The following is a 16964-nucleotide window of genomic DNA, read 5'->3' as shown; positions in this document are numbered from 1 at the left end:
TTTTTCCAGGCCAAACTGTGCCTGCAAAAAGACAGAGGTCTGTCTTTTGAAAATCTGAACCTTACATCTTAAGATGCACAAACAGCAACCTCCAGTTGAAATTAGTTTTGGATGGGTCTTTCTGCTCAGCCAGCAGCTCGTTCCTCTTATCTCTCAATACTGCTGCTGCCCAAAGCCTACAATGATCCTAATTAATCTCATCACAGATAACATGCAGGACTTGTGCTCAGCAAGTCCAGCTATTGAATATGGGCTCAACTAACATGTCCCCATTCCGCACCACTGTCTTCCTCAGCTGGCAGGCTAGATAAAGAATTTTCCATAATTTCACAAATTTTAAGGCCAGAAGGAACCATCAGATCATCTAGACCAGGGGTCGGCAACCTTTCAGAAATGGTGTGCTGAGTCTTCATTTATTCACTGTAATTTAAGGCTTCATGTGCCGGTCGTACATTTTAACATTTTTAGAAGGTCTCTTTCTATAAGTCTATAACATAGAAAGAAACTATTGTTGTATGTAAAGTAAATAAGGTTTTTAAAATTTTTAAGAAACTTCATTTAAAATTAAATTAAAATGCAGAGCTCCCCACCAGTGGCCAGGACCCGGGCAGTGTGAGTGCCACTGAAAATCAGTTTGCGTGCCGCCTTCGGCACCCGTGCCATAGGTTGCCTACCCCTGATCTAGACTGACCTGGTATAACACAGGCCATGGAATTTCATCCAGTTACTCCTGTACTGAGGCAAATAACTGATGTTTGACTAAAGCATATCTTCCAGAAAGGCCTCTAGTTTTTTTGGAGAGGAGGGTAGATATTTTTAAAGCATTAAGAATCAAGCGAAGTGAATTTTCATTTTTATTGCATCTTACTGAGTGTACAGATAATATAGTGACAACAGCCATTCACATATAGATGGGCTTGAAAGAATCCTCCTCTACCCTTGTCTCTGGAGGGCTTCCTCTTATCTTCTCTTGAACATTTCAACAGATGATACCTCAGCCACCACCCGCAGGAAATATTCGTCTTCAAAATGTATGCCTACTTTTGGTTGTAGAAATTCTAGGATGCAATAAAAACTGCTATTTTTTAATTTAACGTAGTTTTTGGCAGTGGGGTTTTCCCGGTTCTCCACTGAGCCTTGAGAATCTGCTCCCATCCAACCCCAAACTTGAAACCCCAGCAACCACTCTGGTGCCCAAGACAGATCATACTTCCAGCCACTGGCCAGACCAGGTGGAATGGATGTTCCAAACCATTTTTTAAAATTAATATCTCATTGAAAAAGACTCCCTAAATTACAATCAGCCATCTGTATGTCTATCTTTTTCGCTCCCCTCTATATCCAATCACATCTCCCTCCCAAGTTCATGAAGACCTCATTTAATAAAGGTTTAAGAGTACATTTTTATGACCAAGTTACAACAAACAACGACAACAAAAACCATGAATTTGAATGCAAGTGTCAACAACAGTGTCTCTACAGCAGCAAACCATGGCAGAGTTAAAGCAGGGTTTTCTCCGTAGGTAGCAGTAGCACAGATTCCCTTGCAACATACAGTGCAGCATTGTCAACACCTTTCTCTCCCCGTCCATGACCCCCCCCGCCACAAAAATGCCTGGTTTGAAAACAAAGTAAATTTAGCATGGTCAACCTTTGGTGTTTTGAAACGTTTGAAAGGGAGACTGTGCTGCTATTCTAGGGGAACATGTATTTATACTGTAAAAAGTGAGGTCTGACCCCTTCTGACGAGAGGCCTCTCCCCCTTGAACTCACTGTGATATGGGGCACAGCTCTGCCGCCATAGTCTTAGACTGCGACTAATGCGAACCAGCTGGTGGAGCAGAAGACTTGAAAGGGGCTACTCATTTTCTAGGGAGGTTTTAATTTTATGAAGCTAAAGCATCTTAGTGACAGTTTGCTGAGAACATTCTCTCCCTCCCTTTCATTTTGGGAGACTTCAGATGGATTTATTGTCTACATCCTATAGTGTAACTCACATTACTCAAGTGTGAGCTTAAATTACCTCACCATATACTTGTATATTTCATCACTAAGCGTTTAAGACGCTAGATTTTCAAATATTAGCACTCAGTTTCTCCTTGTTAAACACACATATGCACACCGCTAATCACTTGTTACATGGGTCCACAAGTACCTATTTTGTACATGTGCAAGCGTTACATAACATTACTAACAATTTAGGCATCCATTTTAAAATGCAGAAAATATTACCTATGTTGTACCTAAATCATGAGCTAAAAATGTTCCCTTCGTTAGAAAATCCACATCTGCCTACTAAATATATATTAAGTTTGGGGCGGGGGGACTAGTGGGGGTGGGGTTTAAGGTAGGGCAATATTTCATATCACAAATATAGGTAACATATGCAGTTAAGTCCAATGCAAGTCATCACTGCAGATATGAAATCTACTTATCTGTTAATTCGTTATGATATCTGCTATCTGCACAAGGAAGCTACATTCTCAGCAGTAACAAAGAATTCCCATTTATAGGTTTTTGGCCCCAAATATATGTGCACAGAACTCAATACTGCCCTGCAATCTCTTGCCAAAGACAAGTTATTATAGTTACGTAACTGAACTTTTCCTTATAATATACGAATTATTCTGTGGCTAAAGGGATTTGGATTTTTTTTGGTTTTTAAATGGTGGGCAAACACTTTCCTGCCCAAATAAAGCGTTTGGAATGGTCTCTGGCTACAGTTTACGTGTTGTGCAATTTCATTAGCACGTAGTTTCAAACCAGCAGTTGTTTAAGCAATAATAATTGAAGAGCTGGGCATTTCCTGGGGATTAAGGACCAGCTGGGAGGAGATGGCCTGAGGTGCAATTAAGGGACCACACCCGCTCACTAATCCACAGGAAATGCCCTGCAGCCTAGTCCTTATTGCTGTTTCTACACAGCTGATGCACTGTATGTTAGCCAGCATGGCTGCTGGAATTAATATTCCATTCAGCTGATCAAATGACCGTCTTGTCTTGTTGCAAAAGTCTTTTAAGAGTAAGGAGTGACAATTTTGTTTTTACACAGGACCAGACTTTGTTCTATTACATCAGTGAAAATCCAGAGGAAACTCCACTGAAGTCAGTAGAGTGACACCAGTGTCAAAATCCACAGTAACTGAGGGTGAAACCAGACACAGAGTTCCTTTCTCTCTTATACACACAGACATGCGCATGATGGGGCACCATCAGTAGTTGGCGCCAGGAAAAGGAAAGGTGACACCAAAAGATACAAGAACAACCAAACAGCAGAAAGGGAATAGCAAGAGGGATGGAAATGAGAAGGGACACACAAGAATTGTTAATACACGTGGTAGAGCTGGGTACAGCATGGAGTGTTAGTGTTGCTAAGAGGGGCCGCCCTCATGTATTGGATGCCAGTTGCCTAATGGCTGTCAGCTGTGGGGATGGATCCTGTAACAAAATGAATATAAAATCTGCTCAACATTTTCCAAGTTTCAATCTTTTAAACATTTTCTCAAAATTCTGAATTTTAACAAAGTGGTTGAATTTAAAAAAAAAATATTAAGTAATGGAAAATTTCTCCCATACTCTGACCGGCTACCATATTAGAGCTGGCTGGAAATTTTGCTGAAATCTTGAATTTTGGCAAAAATAAACGGCAAACATTTTTCCTATTTTTTTGATCAGCTCTAATGGCTAAAACAAGATTGGCAAGGAAATGTCCAGGATTATTATTATTATTATTATTTTTAATTCCCTTTGCTAGGATTGGTGGCACATTCCTTTTTTTCCCCTCCCTTGTTAATGAAACATTAAGGGTCAGCTTTTTTAATTTTATTTATTTACTGGCCATATTAGGAGTCTAAATGCCTGCATTACTGTGCACCTATTTTGCATGTGCAATTACCACAGTTGCAGGCAAAACAGGTAACTGGCTAACCGGATGCATTTAGGGATTTGCTCATCTGATGTCTGCACTCAGTTTCGTAATTGGCCTTTTAAATTGTTTAGGGCATGGACTGAATTTAATGTGTGTGTCTTGTATCATGTTATCTGTGCTAAACCAATAATTTCACAAGCAAATTAGTACATTGTTGTTCTTCTAAAGGGTCTGAAGATTTGTTAAAAGGGTACAATATCTCTCGTCTATTACCTAGTCTAGGATGTCATCTTTCTGGGAAAAGCGGGACAGCTTGTCTCCCTCACCAACAGAAGCTGTTCCAATAAAAGAGATTATCCCACCCAGCCTGTCTCTCTAATCTTTCTGGGAGTCAGTACTGAAGGTGTGTGCCTAGATGCAGGTCCACTGAGGGAATGGTACAGGTCTTCATACCCAAAAACCTTAATTAGGGATTTCAGTTAGTGAGCACTAGGGCACATTACCTTGAAAGTAAAAGGGTCTAAAGCAAGGCGCCCCCTCCTCTTTTCATTTGAAATTGCCCTGGGAGCAACTGGTACCCCCAAATCAGTCACATATCTAGCCTGGTTGCTCCCATTTTCCTATCTGTGTATTCCTGAATTTCCTTCATCGTGAAAAACATTTTATTTTCACAAAGATATTGGTTGTATGTAAATTTATATGCCAGTTACATACATTCACTATTTTAGAACAAACATAAGGTTTCAGGGTGTAGCCATATAATTCAAAGATTGATCACATACTAAGATCCATTGTATTACACTGCAATGACATTAAAAGAGATTTCAGTTTAAAATAGCTTTGTTATATATTTCATTTTATGCCATATGTTCCAAGATGTGAAACTGTTTAGTCCTATCCCCTATGTTTTACATATATGTGTGACATTGTATCAGATTTTTAGCATATGGATACTGGCACCACATTAGGGTTATTTTCCTGTCAGGGGCCAGGCCCACCTTTTCTATTTCATTGGGTTTCCCCCACTATTTCTGCAAAATAGTGTCCCTCTTATTCTGCAGATCTTTAGTGACAAAAATTATTTTTTTACTCCTGTTAGCACATGATGCACACAATTGGCATCTGGAGTTCCAAACGTACAGTCAAATTCTACCCTATAACAATGACTAATGAGATTGCACAGGTGTAAGGGAGAGCAGATTCTGGCTTCAAGAAACCTTATTACTTATAATGATGGACAAGGAGGAGAGATTCTGGCTTGATTCTCATTATCCCAGGCTAAGGCTGTGCTGGCATTTGGGGGGAAAAACCTCAATTTTAACTTGGGACCTGAGAAAATGTGATCTAGAGTCAGGGTAAGACAATGCATGTGGAGCTCATGATGGCGTTTGTTTACAATCTTGATTGGCACAGTACATCGATGGTATGCTCCTATTCCCTGGCTGGATGTGTGTAATTCTTAGAACCAGGGTTATGGTACGAATTGAATATTCTGCAGGATTTGTTTAGAATTCATGGTTTCACCAAACGCTCCTGCTCATGAACTCATTCGCTAAAATATTAACATGAAATCAGCACTAAATGCGGGCAATCACAGTTGCAGCTAATTCATTTACAAATTTGCACTATTATATTTTTCAGTAATTTTACATCTTTACCCAGGAGAACTATTTTTCTCACAAACTAAAATGCAAAACTGTCCAACATGGGGTGCTGTAAGAACCTTTCCTGATCATGGTCGTGCATGTGTCACAGTCTTTGAAGAGCCTTTTTCTCTTTTAAAATGATGTAAAATGCTTTGTCCTGGATGCAAAGTTTAGAGTTTGACTTTTAAAGCCCTCCTGAGCTTTGGCTTTATAAAAAGTAAATAAATAAATTGTGCTTTCAGCTGTTTTAGCCCATCACCATGACTCACTCTGTGGTCTCAACAGCAGGGTGACCAGCAGGACTGATCTGAGCTGGGCAGAGGTCCAATAAGGTCCTGGAGACAGAGTGAGCATGGAAAGTCACTTGTTAATGTCAGGGAGAGAAAACGATCTGCCCTCGCCCCCTCCCTCCCAGGTGCACTAGCGTGGGAAAGCTTGGAGTGCACATTCCTCAGTAGCAATTGGGGCAGGAAGGCTCAGAGCATCCCAGCCAAACCTTTCACCAGCACTCAGGAAAGGTAAATAAACTTTAGAGACAGGGAGTTGGTTAAAGCCCTTATGCTTCTGAGCAGCTAGGACGGGGGGAAATGTTTGTTTACTACAGGAAACAGCCTATTTATTCCTGGACAGTTTCCTGGGGACCAGCACCTGCCACTATAAAAATTCTTTTTACAATACCAGCTTTGAGAGGCTGCCTGAAATTGTCCAACTGGGGACAGCGATAAAGCATTGTGAAATGATCTGATATAACTATACAGCCTAGACACAGTGGACACTTGAAAGACTTCTATGTGTGCTGACATGCATGAAGTTCTTTCCAGTTCATTTTAAGTATAATTTACACTATTTGCCTGTGTCAGTAGTTTTGGACAAGTAGCATACAGTATTTGCATTCACAAGTGATAGTGCACAAGATTTGCTCATACAAATCTCCAGATTGCACAGAGGCCATCTTTGAAAATGTTGGTCCCAAGTGAGTAATGAGTACCTTCCAAAACAACGCAGATTTTTGTAGCTAATACAAAGCACATGTGCAGACCCTCTAAAAGGTCTGAGGAAACAAAAAGTGGGCAGGAATATTACCAGCCTTACAAGACACCATTGGAAAATGCCTGTACTTTGTCAATAGCAGTTTTACAGCCATTAGCACTAAATCTCACTGAAGTTAATTGGGACACAGTACAGCTGCTACTGCTGCAAGGGGACATCAGGCCCAGCATTTCCTGACACAGATGAAGCTGCATTCAGTCTACAGCATTCCCATATCTAGAGCTGGTTGTAAGAACAAATGGATGCTTTTCCAATGATACACAGAAGGAAGGGTCCTTACTGCAGAACAGCATGCTTATTGTTCAGAGTTACTATAAGACTGAGATGGAGAAAGTGGAAGCAACCATTAATCCAGTGACAGGGATGGTCAGGAAGAATCCTTTACATTTCAGGACAGAATAAATATATAGCTTCCAGGGATGTGATCAGCAGTTGATAAATTCATTCTGGATTCCTCCAAATGCCTCAGTATGAACCTGATCCAGAGTTCACTTAAGTCAATGGGAGTCTTTCCGCTGATTCAGTGGGCTCTGGGTCAAGTACTAGATAAGGCTGATGTTTACAGCCAATCCCTCCAGCGCCCCTGTATGTCCTACCAGTGCTATTGTGGTTAAGGATTCATCAGTTTCTGCTGGCCCACATACTCTAAGGGGTGTAGTAGCACCCTACAATGAAAACTGGCTCTGATAATCTTAGCATATGACATCTCAGCCCAGGATCACCTCTCCCCTCCCAACTTCCCTAGATCATTGCTGTATCTACATTTTAAAAAATTCTGTTTATGGTTATGTGTCTATTTAGGGTTTGATTTTTTAAAATTTAAAACAAAAAATAAAGCAGAGCAGAGGACAAGTTATACTCAGTGTGTCCGTCCACCCCTTCCCGGTTGGGCAGGAAAACAATTCCCTTTCTCTTTCTTTGCAGAGCGTCCGTGGATAGTTTAGATGTAAACAGAAAAGGGCACTGTGGTGACAACAGGGCCATAGTCTAGAGATCAAAAGAAAGGACTGGAAGACAGAAGACATGGGTTCTCTTTCCTCTCCACCACTAACTGATTATGTGACCTTGGGGCAGTCACTTAACTTTTCTGTGGTTTAAGTTTCTAAAATGTGTTGAGACTCAGAGAAAGGAGCAAGATAAGTGCAAAGTATTATTATCATTTGTATTTTGCTTTCCCTCTCCCCGTTGAATCCTGGAGTGGTTTGCTCTGTCTCTCTAACTGCTTGTCCTTTCCCTTCTATAACCACAGAGCCTGCACCCTTGGCTTTTTGAGGCTTGCACAGTCTAAGAAACAGCAGAAATATTTTGCATATAGATCACAAGTCCTCAAGTACTCAATCCCTTAATGTTCATTAGTTTAATTTAGTCACAATTCTTCACATCACAGAGAAGTCACTGGCACTTTAAAATGTAGGTGCACTGAAGTCTAGTGAAGGACAAAATTCCAAGTGAGGAGAAAGAGGAGAAAATACATTTTTTTCATCCTGTCCAATTCAGTGCAACCTTTATATTGGACTCAAAGTGGTGTGTCACTACTCTAAGTGAAAATGAAACTACTCTCCCCTTGGATATTTTAGATTACTTCATGTATAGGAATGATGTGACCCACTTTATATCAGTAACACAAAATCAGTTCTTACATACTGTGCCCCTCACTGTAAAAAGCAAAAGCACACTGGTACATAAAACTGAAATTATTGTGGCATATTTCCTCTCTCCAGATGCCAGTACATTAGATCTAATCATCACTTCCTGCAATGTTTTCTGGGCAAGCACTTTTAGATCCAGATTATTAGAGCTACTGCAGAACCCAAACTGTAGTGCAGATTGCCCTCCCCCGCCCCCACACACAATTTTTTTCCCCTTCCTGTAAGGATTTTGAAAATGAAGACACATCCCCCATCCTCTTGGTTAATGACACAAGCAAGTATTAGAAAATGAATACTATTCACTAAGGTCAGGGACCGCAAATGCCCCAGCATAAAGCAGACAGAATATATAAAGTATCAAGAAAGATACTGGAAGTGCATCAATCCCAAGTCAGGTATCTGACTGACAGTACCGAGATGTTCTGCAAAAATCAAATTCCATGGCATCAAAAAAATGGCCTAACAAAAAAAATCACAAATGAAATTCCAATATTGTAATGTACTTTATGAGTCTTAGGACTCCAAATCGAAACCAACAAATAAAAAGCAGCGTTAGCAACTCTTGTGAGTCTCATGATATCTGGTGTTTTTCTTAAAGCCCCTGTTCCTGAAGTCAAAGTAATTAGGTTGAAACTCAGGTTTTACAGGGTGTGTGGAAATGGAGTAAATTTCTGGCCCTCCCCTCATGATTGTCGAGAAAAGCTTGAAAATGTGACCCAAAGCTGTGTAAAAATCTCAAGCTTTTTAAGCCAATCTCATTATTTGATTTTTGGAGCCTGACTCATCATCTGTGGGCACCTGGGGTTGTCAATATTGAAAATGGTTCTTCCATACTCAGCATATTTCAGATCAAAACAGCAGCGATTTGGTACTCTCCTGTTTTTCTTCATACTTCCAACAGATGGAACCTGATTTTGCTGCCCGGTGCTTGAAGCTGCAGGCCTTAGTAGACTATAAACTGCAAGAAAACTAGCCATACTGACCATGCATCTGGTAGGTGTAAGGTGCTTGTCCTGTTGTTGGGGTACTGTAGGTGGATCCATAGCTAAGAAACCCACTCTGTCCTGGAGAATGGCTCAGACTATCTTCTGTTTTGATGCCTTTGGAGAATATAAAAGGAACCAAATGCACAATGTTAGGGTTCTGCTTGATCTCATCATATACAGGTATAACAAAAAATGTCAAAGCTTATGACATTTTAGCTAGAGTTGGAGCTGATCAAACTATTCATTTTTAATATTCAGTTTGGATTTAACCTTCTTTTTTATTAGCAAACAAATCCCAATTTTTGAAAACTTTTTCATTATTCACTAGTGTTAGCCAAATATTTTTCTGAAATAATGTATGGCCTATATGTTCACCACAAACTATTTGTGTTAACTATATTAAGTAGTCATTATTGTGTGATTGGTTGCCATGATACAGTTTCTGCTCTCGGAATGGATGACTAACTTAAAGACAGGAAAATAAGAAGTAATCCACTTTCCAGAAAGATTTTTTTGGACAACTAAACACTTGTGCCAAACTTCATTAAACTTTTGCAGTTGTGAACATTCTGAGGGGTTCTCAGAATGCTGGTAACTGCTAACAACGTGGTCATATGAATTATAGTAAACTAAACTCAGTTACTTCTATTCACGTAAAACACTCATGATTGAAAGATTTTTTTAAATTAAATTATTTCATCAGCTCCATTTAGAATGAGATAACACAATATTTGTCAGCAGGTCATATTGGATGGATATCAGTTAGGTGTGAACACTAGATAGTCACATATAGTTGACAATAGTAAAGCTGAGCAATGCACAAATCCCTAGTCAAAATCTCCTTGGTACTAAAATCAGGCAAGTAAAACGCATGTCAAATCACAGGAGGAGCGGCACTAACTGAATTTAACATTGCAAGATGGAATCTTTGCAGGTGGTGAAAGGGTCTGATATTTTATCACCCGGGCCTGCTGAGATCATGCTGCTGTATTTTTAAAGTAAACAGCTGAAAGGTGTGTCTTTTTTACAAATCTTTTGGCCTCTGCCTCTTTGCATGTGTATTTGCACAAAACAAAATATGGTCACAAAACACACTCTAAGCGCCATGGTTAAACAAAGAGACTATTGATGGTCTGCTCTTGGATTTATGAGCTGCCCAGGTTGCTGCCATTTTTGTGCACTTCTGGGCAAACCTTCCAAAGGGACATCAAATTCATATGGCTTCAGCCAACCAAGTTGTTGCTGTCTATCTTGGCCAATCCCTTCAACCTGAGAAAGTACAGTGAGTCTGCACTCGCTGAGGGTGGGAGTAAATTTTACTGAATAGCTTCTCCTGGGACAAAGTCACTTATTTCTAAGGAGAAATAATCAATGTTAGATGAAATCCATGCAATTTAAATGCAGATTACCAACGGGATAACAACATTCCATACTGAAACCCAAGAAATTTGTTTGGACAAAGAGTGAGCGCAGGCTGTGGTAGGTGTCAGGCTCCATTATTGCTGGTAGAGCCTGTCTGCTAGGGGGTTTGTGGGTGATTGCAAAGAGAAGCTGTTTTTCATAACATCACATTTGTTTTTCAATTACATCAGCACCATGCATGTGAACACTCAACCTATTACAGCCCCGACCACAATTAATCTTCAGTGACTGGGCCTTTCTGGAAGTCTAAAAATTGTTGTCAGACAGTGAAATAACTTAGCACCAAATTAATTTCCACACAATGCTCTGTTTTGTCTAGAAACTGGCCTAGTTTTATATTTGTATCTAAAAACAATACTGCTTCATTGTTCTTGGTCATCAGCCAGGTGGGATTTCTCATATACAGTATCATATATATTATTGAGGGTGGGGGCAAGGGAGGGAAACCACTGTTCAAGGATGGTAATAGGTAATCTACAGGATTTATAAACAGTATGTGGGCCTGACATGTGTGTGCCCTAAAGACGCTAGCCAGTAGCAAATGGCCATATTTTCACCTGCTCTAACAGGGACAACTGTTCAGCGTTTGCCTTGGAACCCATCCAGACGATACATTTGTGTTTGTAATTCCAGAAAATCAACTCAAAACATCCCTCTAATCGTCATGATAGATTTTACTTTCCCAAGCCTGTTACCCAGGCCTTTCACACATTGTTAGGTTGAGTTTTCCTTAACTAAAAACGTTGTCAATAGCTGTGTAACCGGTTTGTGTTTTTACGGCTGTATGTTGGGAAGCAACACTGTATTTACCAAATAAACAAGGGCATGGGAGCTCAAAGACTGTCAAAACTGACTGTAGGATTGGAAACAAAACCACACAGCAGTTTTGGGTAGTACTGAACGACTCAAAGGGGGCTCACGATTTCAGCTGGGGATAAGCACCCACAAGTCTGGCTGTCCACCGTTTCCAAGCCATAGCTAAACAACATGAACCTCTTTGGTCTACAAAACTGGGTATGACATTTCCTAGGAAGAGACTTTCCCTGTAGGATTTTAGGGATTTCCATATGGGGCTATGAAAACCAGTTTTGTGAAAAATATATTTGAACCTCAAAAACGTTTGGTTAATGTTTGGGTGATGGTTCAATTTTATCCAACCTGAATTACTAACTCAAACTTTGGTCGTTTAGCCCCCTCTGTCATTTTGTCTTATTTACAGTCAACTCTGAGTATGCTATAAGCATGTGAATAGCACAATTTCAGTAGCAAGTAGCTCTACTGAGGCTTTACAGTGTGACTGAAAATAATCAAACCCACCCAATAGATCTCACATGACATCAATTTACACTGAATGGAGACTGGCTCCCCTACAATTTGCACACACAGAGGAGGTGGAACAGATTCTTAGATGTTGAAAATGGTAAGACAGCCTCAGGAAAAAAATCTGCTTTCCATTATCTTTACTATACAGTATGTCTGAAACCATTTATTGCATATATAGTCTAAATGTATATACAATATTTACTAATAATATCTTGCAAATGTATTAGTCTCTCTCATCACAAAGCATTGTGCAGTACAGAGATCATTTCACCCACCACTTGTTAAATTTACTCATCTGCAGCGTACAATCGTTCTGTATCATCAATGATACACAACGGTTTTTACGAAGGAAATGAAGACTGGCTCATGTAACTGAAACTGCAAAGTCAACGTAGAGAGGCAAAGCATAGTTTACAAAAGTAGATTTTTTTACCACCTCCCCCTGCTATCTTGCAAGACTGGACATACAGGTCTAGATCCTCTGCTGATGTAAAGCAGCACAGCTCCAACTGCAGTCCAGTGAGGCTATGCCAGTTTGTGCCAGCTGAGGATTTACCCCAAGGTCTCCAATGGTCACAAGTGGTCAGAGCCTCATTTCAAAGACGGTACCGCCGAGAGAGGCACTTTCTAGGGGGCTGGGCTCAGTAATGGGTCACAGGAAACTTCACCAGCTACTGACTCCCTACTGTCACTCTTTGCAGCACCTGGATTTTTCCAGGAATTCTCCTATTCTGCTACTGACCAGATCCAACCCTACTTAGTTGATAGGATTGCAACTCAGGCTAGTATGTGCCATTCCACTTGAGCTGAATATCCGGAGAGTACAGAGGAAAGTCTTTCTAAAACTTTTGACAAATTGGAATTTTTCTCTAAGCCAAAAGAGAAAAGGAAGAAACCCCATCCACGACACAATTAAAGAGTTTTTGTCTGGAAGGTTTAATCATTAAGTATGTTCTTTTTGGGTCAGAAGGATGAGACATTCTCTAGTGAAAGCAGAAGCTCTTCGAGATAACCTAACAAAGTAAGATTACTCACTGTAGGAGGGTATTCCATAAGGTTGTCCTGGTGGAGGGTACGCAGCGTAAGTAGCGGCTTGCTGGATTCCTGCACTGTACTGGGTCTGTCCATAGGTTGCCATTGTTGGAAAAGATGGGACTGTCACTATATGGGGATGATGTCTGTTCAGAACAAGAAAACAGATGGTCTGTGGCAATACTAAATGTATATGGTTTTCTAGAGTAATCTCGTTAATCTAGCTGCAAAAACTTCCAGTGACATATTTAACTAGAATGGCTACACGTGGTGTTATGCTGTGTATTACAGGCATATAAAATATGCCACACTGGGTCAGACCATTTGCTCTAGTACCCTGCTTCTGGCAGTGGCCTACAGAGATATCACTAAGTGAGAGGGCACAATGCCATCCTAATCTTTGGTCAGTTCTATAACCTAGGGCTGCACAAAATATTTCCAACAATTTTAAAAAGTGACAATCTGTGATTTTCAGGTTTCATGGAACACCTTTGAAATGTCACATTTTCCACTATAGTCACTTATAAATGATCCTATGTTCAAAACGATAAGATCTGCATTCCCAGGGTAGAAATGAGTTGTATGGAGACCTCCAAGTTTCTTTGACTCCCTGTCCAACCTGATTAAGAAATGGTTTTCTGGGGCTAAGGCCAGGTCTACCCTACAAACGTTTGGAGGCACAGCTGTATTGGTCAGAGGTGTGATGAGGAGTTCTCTGACTGACATAGCTGTGCTGGCAAAAGGCCCTAATATAGCATATTGCTAAAACGGTCCTTTTGTTGGTATTGTTTATTTGGCTCAGCGGAGCGGGAGGAGGTGAAATAAGCTATACTGGCAAAAGCATGAGAAGCTTCACCGGTATAACAGCATCTACATTAGGAGTGATTTTGCTGGGATGGCATACCAATATAGCTATACCAGCAAGGGGCTCCTAGGGCAGATCTGGCCTGCGACTTGCAGCAGAACAGGTGCAAAGGCTGAAGGATCATGTTCTTCAGGCTTTTCAAGGTTGCAGGGGCCCTCGCAAAATGGTTAATCAGCAAAACAAAGTTTATAATCTACAGTACTTGAGCTCCCCTGAACGCTGTCAGAAACACTCACTCTGTGGAGCAGAGATGGAGAGGACACTGTGACGCAGCTTTGCTGTTACCTAAAAAACAAAATTAAAGTGTCTCTATTTTCAGTAACATTCTGTTATATGGCTAAGTTGATGCCACTGTTCTGATCATTGCTAGACACAGAAATTTACACAGTAACTAGAACAATATTTGTACTGAAATCCTCAAAGACTTTTAAGGCACTTATGAGAAATGACAGGGTAACTTTAATAAAATCAGCTTTATGTGCACCCAGGAACCTATCAACTGATTGACTACTCTACCGGGTTTTTCTTGATATAGGTATGGAGCCACATAATGCTGGTGGGTCCAGTTCTACAGCCACAGCAGTCCCAGCGATTTCACTACCACTACTCATGTTGACTACTCAGCAATGCATGATATCAATAGGACTACTCATGTGACAAGGGGTGCAAAAACAACCTCTTCAGTTGTGAAATGACATTTACAAAACACACCATGTTCTGCCTTTAAAATTTCTTTTGTATTCCCACCATTTGGTGTCTCACTTTCTTTAAATGCATCAGGACAAAGGTTCTTTAAGTTTTCATCTCTCCTTGTACTGGATCTTGGAAGACAATTATTGCCTAGCCTATTGATTAAAATATTAGCACAGGACTGAAAACTGGTAATACAAGTGAACACACATAGGTTGCCTTCCCACATACAATATGTTTATATTCAGCAAAACCAATAAAATCTCTTTTAGAGTCAAATTTAGGTTTAATTAAGACTTAAAAAAAGCCCTGTTAGGTTAACTTCTGAGTTGCCTTATGCCACAGGCATGCATTCAGCAGGACACACAACAATGTGTCCTGATATACCAGACACGCATGCATCGGGGTGCACTCACAATGCCCCCTTGTGTACTAAGCAGAATGCTTCAACAATGCCATCCAACATGCTAGGTCACAATTCCTAATTGAGGCCTTCAGATGTTATAGCACTATAAACAACAAATCATAATCAGTAATGTCAGGCAGGACTCATCCACCATGTTCCTGATGTCAACAGTGCTGTCCAACATGCCAGGCTAACTGCACAGTATGCCAAGGAGTACACACCTAATGTCATATTGCCCAGCGCCAGCAGTGTCATTTAATGTGTCAGGGAGAACATGCATGACCGTTACATTACTCAGGGGCAGCCCCAGTGCTGGCATTTCGATGCAATTTGCTATGCAGGATTCATAAATGGCACCCAACTTGTCAGGCAGAACAGAATGCTCCTGGGCTGCAGGCCCCACAAACCAGAGCGGGGGCACCTGCAGCACCTCCCAGTGCATGCAAGTTGCCACGTGACACATGAGGCAGGAAGCATCTGCAGCGCAATCCAATGCATCAGCTAGGACATACCCACAATGCTACAAGAGAATTATCCTCATTAGGAAGTCATCTAAAATGATACGACTTCAGTGTGTTCAGCAATGCAAAAGTTAGTGAATTAAACATTTTAAACGTGTTATTTAATGAAATATGCAAATATGTATAAAATCTAAATATATGGAAATAATCCTATGGGCTCAAGTAACTTGTCATTCCATTAATCTAGAGAGAACATTTCCAAAATATACAGCATGCTGTTATATAAAAGAGTCATCCTTCCCGGTCTCTTCTCCAGCTGTCTCCTGGTAATTAAATTATCCTCCTCCCCCCGCAGCATTTTTCATGGTGGTTTATGTGGTTTTATCATTTTTGTCCTAAAATTAGGATTAAATTGAAGTATTAACAAAAAAAGACATTAAACCCAATGGAATTTTTTAATTACAGACTTAATAAAAAAATATTTTTATCTGTTGTAATTTTTCTGTTTCCTTATTTATGGGGAGTCATGAACATATTAGCAGAGCAATGGGTACATGATAAACAAAATTATTATTAATAGTAATTAAAAGGGAAATTATTTTCTTTCTAAATTTTAAATGTTTATATTCTCCTTCAATAATATTATTACTACAAATGAGTAAACAGATGCACTTCCTGAAAAATAATTATTTATTAGAGCTGATCAAAAGATAGGAACATTTCTATGAACATTTTTGCAAAAAATTCATCCCTTTTTTGGTCAAGGTTTCAAATAGTTTAAGAAAAGTTTACTCAAAAAAATCAACATTCATAAAATGTATACGAATTATTTACTCATCTGTCTATTTATATAGTTGTGTCAATGTTTTTACAGAAGTTAGAAGTCAACTACTTTAAAGCTTAAGTGACTCTATTTAAGTCCTTTTTGCCATATTTAGGCATCTAAAGAAAAGCTGCCTCTTTCCAGAGATGCTAAGGAAACTCTCCCTACTCTTCTCATTCGCTGTCACAACACTCTATCATTCAGGCCTGAAACCTGGAAGTCATCTTTGACTGCTCTCTCTCTCTCTTGCCCCACACACTGAAGACAGATTCTCCCACTTCCTTCCCACGCAATGTCTATGAGACATCTTTTTTTCTATGCCTTTCTACCCCCCAATTTGGTTACTGTAACCTTTCCTTCCAGTTTCCCTGACACGTCACCTGCCCTCTCCACTCTCCAGGACATAACAAACATAGCTCCTGAGATCATATTCCTTGCTAATTGCTCGGACCATATCACCTCCCTCTTTGAATCCCTACTCCACTCTGTGCAGGGCCGGCTCCAGGCACCAGCGCAGCAAGCAGGTGCCTGGGGCGGCCAACGGAAAGGGGCGGCATGTCCCTCAGTCCCTCTCGGAGGGAAGGACCTGCCGCCGAATTGCCGCTGAAGAACGAAGTGGCGGCAATCGTGGCTTTTTTTTTTCTTCCCGCCACTTGGGGTGGCAAAAATGCTGGAGCGGGCCCTAACTGTGTGCCACTTTCTCCCCAACCTCTTCTGCATCTAATTCAGCTTCTTGTCCTTCCC

The 16964-nt window shown here is 40.4% G+C and overlaps 1 protein-coding gene across 7 annotated transcripts in view; it reads right to left on the bottom strand.

The window, feature by feature from the left end:
- The window catches only part of EYA2 (EYA transcriptional coactivator and phosphatase 2), a 148598-nt gene that overhangs the window by 73582 nt on the left and 58052 nt on the right, over positions 1 to 16964 (bottom strand). For all 7 annotated transcript variants that reach the window (XM_039498143.1, XM_039498148.1, XM_039498150.1 and 4 more), the window contains 3 exons: positions 14077 to 14125; positions 12979 to 13121; positions 9196 to 9312 (listed from right to left, as the gene is read on the bottom strand). In XM_039498143.1, the coding sequence (XP_039354077.1) occupies positions 9196 to 9312; positions 12979 to 13121; positions 14077 to 14125 (309 nt within the window). The remainder of the gene's footprint in view (positions 1 to 9195; positions 9313 to 12978; positions 13122 to 14076; positions 14126 to 16964) is intronic.

This window comes from Mauremys reevesii, linkage group 13 (assembly GCF_016161935.1).
Source record: "Mauremys reevesii isolate NIE-2019 linkage group 13, ASM1616193v1, whole genome shotgun sequence".
Taxonomy (NCBI): Eukaryota; Metazoa; Chordata; order Testudines; family Geoemydidae; genus Mauremys; species Mauremys reevesii.
The sequence above is the reverse complement of the archived record's forward strand: the minus strand, read 5'-3'. Positions and strand labels throughout refer to the sequence as shown.